Source organism: Penaeus vannamei, chromosome 26 (assembly GCF_042767895.1).
Source record: "Penaeus vannamei isolate JL-2024 chromosome 26, ASM4276789v1, whole genome shotgun sequence".
Lineage (NCBI taxonomy): Eukaryota > Metazoa > Arthropoda > Malacostraca > Decapoda > Penaeidae > Penaeus > Penaeus vannamei.
The window spans coordinates 18,606,199-18,608,698 of NC_091574.1; the positions used below are offsets into that span (position 1 = coordinate 18,606,199).

The 2,500-nt window shown below is 52.7% G+C and overlaps 1 protein-coding gene across 1 annotated transcript in view; it reads left to right on the forward strand.

The window, feature by feature from the left end:
• LOC113810718 (mucin-2) overlaps positions 1–2,446 on the forward strand; it is a 3,603-nt gene extending 1,157 nt beyond the window's left edge. Inside the window, exons 3-5 of the mRNA XM_070139788.1 lie at positions 1–1,201; positions 1,287–2,079; positions 2,127–2,446. The exon at positions 1–1,201 is cut by the window's left edge and continues 86 nt beyond it. Of these exons, the coding sequence (XP_069995889.1) occupies positions 1–1,201; positions 1,287–2,079; positions 2,127–2,446 (2,314 nt within the window). The remainder of the gene's footprint in view (positions 1,202–1,286; positions 2,080–2,126) is intronic.
• Positions 2,447–2,500: the final 54 nt, after the last annotated feature.

Sequence of the window (2,500 nt, forward strand, 5' to 3'; positions counted from 1 at the left end):
GACCACGGTGGCCCCTATCAACACAGCAGACCACGGTGGCCCCTATCAACACAGCAGACCACGGTGGCCCCTATCAACACAGCAGACCACGGTGGCCCCTATCAACACAGCTGACCACGGTGGCCCCTATCAACACAGCAGACCACGGTGGCCCCTATCAACACAGCAGACCACGGTGGCCCTTATCATTACAGCAGACCACGGTGGCCCCTATCAACACAGCAGACCACGGTGGCCCCTATCAACACAGCTGACCACGGTGGCCCCTATCAACACAGCAGACCATGGTGGCCCCTATCAACACAGCAGACCACTGTTGCCGCTATCAATACAGCAGACCACTGTTGCCCCTATCAACACAGCAGACCACTGTTGCCCCTATCAACACAGCAGACCACGGTGGCCTCTATCATTACAGCAGACCACTGTTGCCCCTATCAACACAGCAGACCACTGTTTCCCCTATCAACACAGCAGACCACTGTTGACCCTATCATTACAGCAGACCACCGTTGCCCCTATCAACACAGCAGACCACTGTTTCCCCTATCAACACAGCAGACCACTGTTGACCCTATCATTACAGCAGACCACCGTTGCCCCTATCAACACAGCAGACCACTGTTTCCCCTATCAACACAGCAGACCACTGTTTCCCCTATCATTACAGCAGACCACCGTTGCCCCTATCAACACAGCAGACCACTGTTGCCGCTATCAATACAGCAGACCACTGTTGCCCCTATCAACACAGCAGACCACTGTTGCCCCTATCAACACAGCAGACCACGGTGGCCTCTATCATTACAGCAGACCACTGTTTCCCCTATCAACACAGCAGACCACTGTTGACCCTATCATTACAGCAGACCACCGTTGCCCCTATCAACACAGCAGACCACTGTTTCCCCTATCAACACAGCAGACCACTGTTGACCCTATCATTACAGCAGACCACCGTTGCCCCTATCAACACAGCAGACCACTGTTGCCCCTATCATTACAGCAGACCACTGTCCCCCCTATCAACACAGGAGACCACTGTTGCCCCTATCAACACAGCAGACCACTGTTGCCCCTATCAACACAGCAGACCACTATTGCCCCTATCATTACAGCAGACCACGGTGGCCCCTATCAATACAGCAGACCACGGTGGCCCCTATCAATACAGCAGACCACTGTTGCCCCTATCAATACAGCAGACCACCGTTGCCCCTATTAACAAAGCAGACCACTGTTGCCCCTATTAACAAAGCAGACCACCGTTGCCCCTATCAATACAGCAGACCACGGTGGCCCCTATCAACACAGCAGATCACTGTTGCCCCTATCAACACAGCAGACCACTGATTCCCCTATCAACACAGCAGACCACTGTTTCCCCTATCAACACAGCAGACCACTGTTGCCCCTATCATTACAGCAGACCACCGTTGCCCCTATCAACACAGCAGACCACTATTGCCCCTATCATTACAGCAGACCACTGTTTCCCCTATCAACACAGCAGACCACTGTTGCCGCTATCAATACACCAGACCACTGTCCCCCCTATCAACACAAGAGACCACTGTTGCCCCTATCAACATAGGAGACCACTGTTGCCCCTATCAACACAGCAGACCACTGTTGCCCCTATCAATACAGCAGACCACGGTGGCCCCTATCAATACAGCAGACCACTGTTGCCCCTATCAACACAGCAGACCACTGTTGCCCCCATAAATACAGCAGACCACGGTGGCCCCTATCAACACAGCAGACCACTGTTGCCCCTATCAACACAGGAGACCACTGTCCCCCCTATCAACACAGCAGATCACTGTTGCCCCTATCAACACAGCAGATCACTGTTGCCCCTATCAATACAGCAGACCACTGTTGCCCCTATTAACAAGGCAGACCACTGTTGCCCCTATCAACACAGCAGACCACTGTTGCCCCTATCAATACAGCAGACCACGGTGGCCCCTATCAATACAGCAGACCACTGTTGCCCCTATCAACACAGCAGACCACTGTTGCCCCTATCAATACAGCAGACCACCGTTGCCCCTATTAACAAAGCAGACCACTGTTGCCCCTATTAACAAAGCAGACCACCGTTGCCCCTATCAATACAGCAGACCACGGTGGCCCCTATCAACACAGCAGACCACTGTTGCCCCTATCAACACAGCGGACCACTGTTACCCCTATCAACACAGCAGACCACTGTTGCCCCTATCAATACAGCAGACCACTGTTGCCCCTATCAACACAGCAGACCACTGTTGCCCCTATCAACACAGCAGATCACTGTTGCCCCTATCAACAAAGCAGACCACCGTTGCCCCTATCAACACAGCAGACCATAAGGACTGAGAAGGAGACCCCAGAATGCGTGCTAAGTTTAGACTCGAGAGGCAATACTTCACTTGAAATGGACTACTGCTGGCTCTAGGATAACTTCGGGAAATAAAGTGTCTCTTATCTCGTTGATATTCGGCATCAGAGG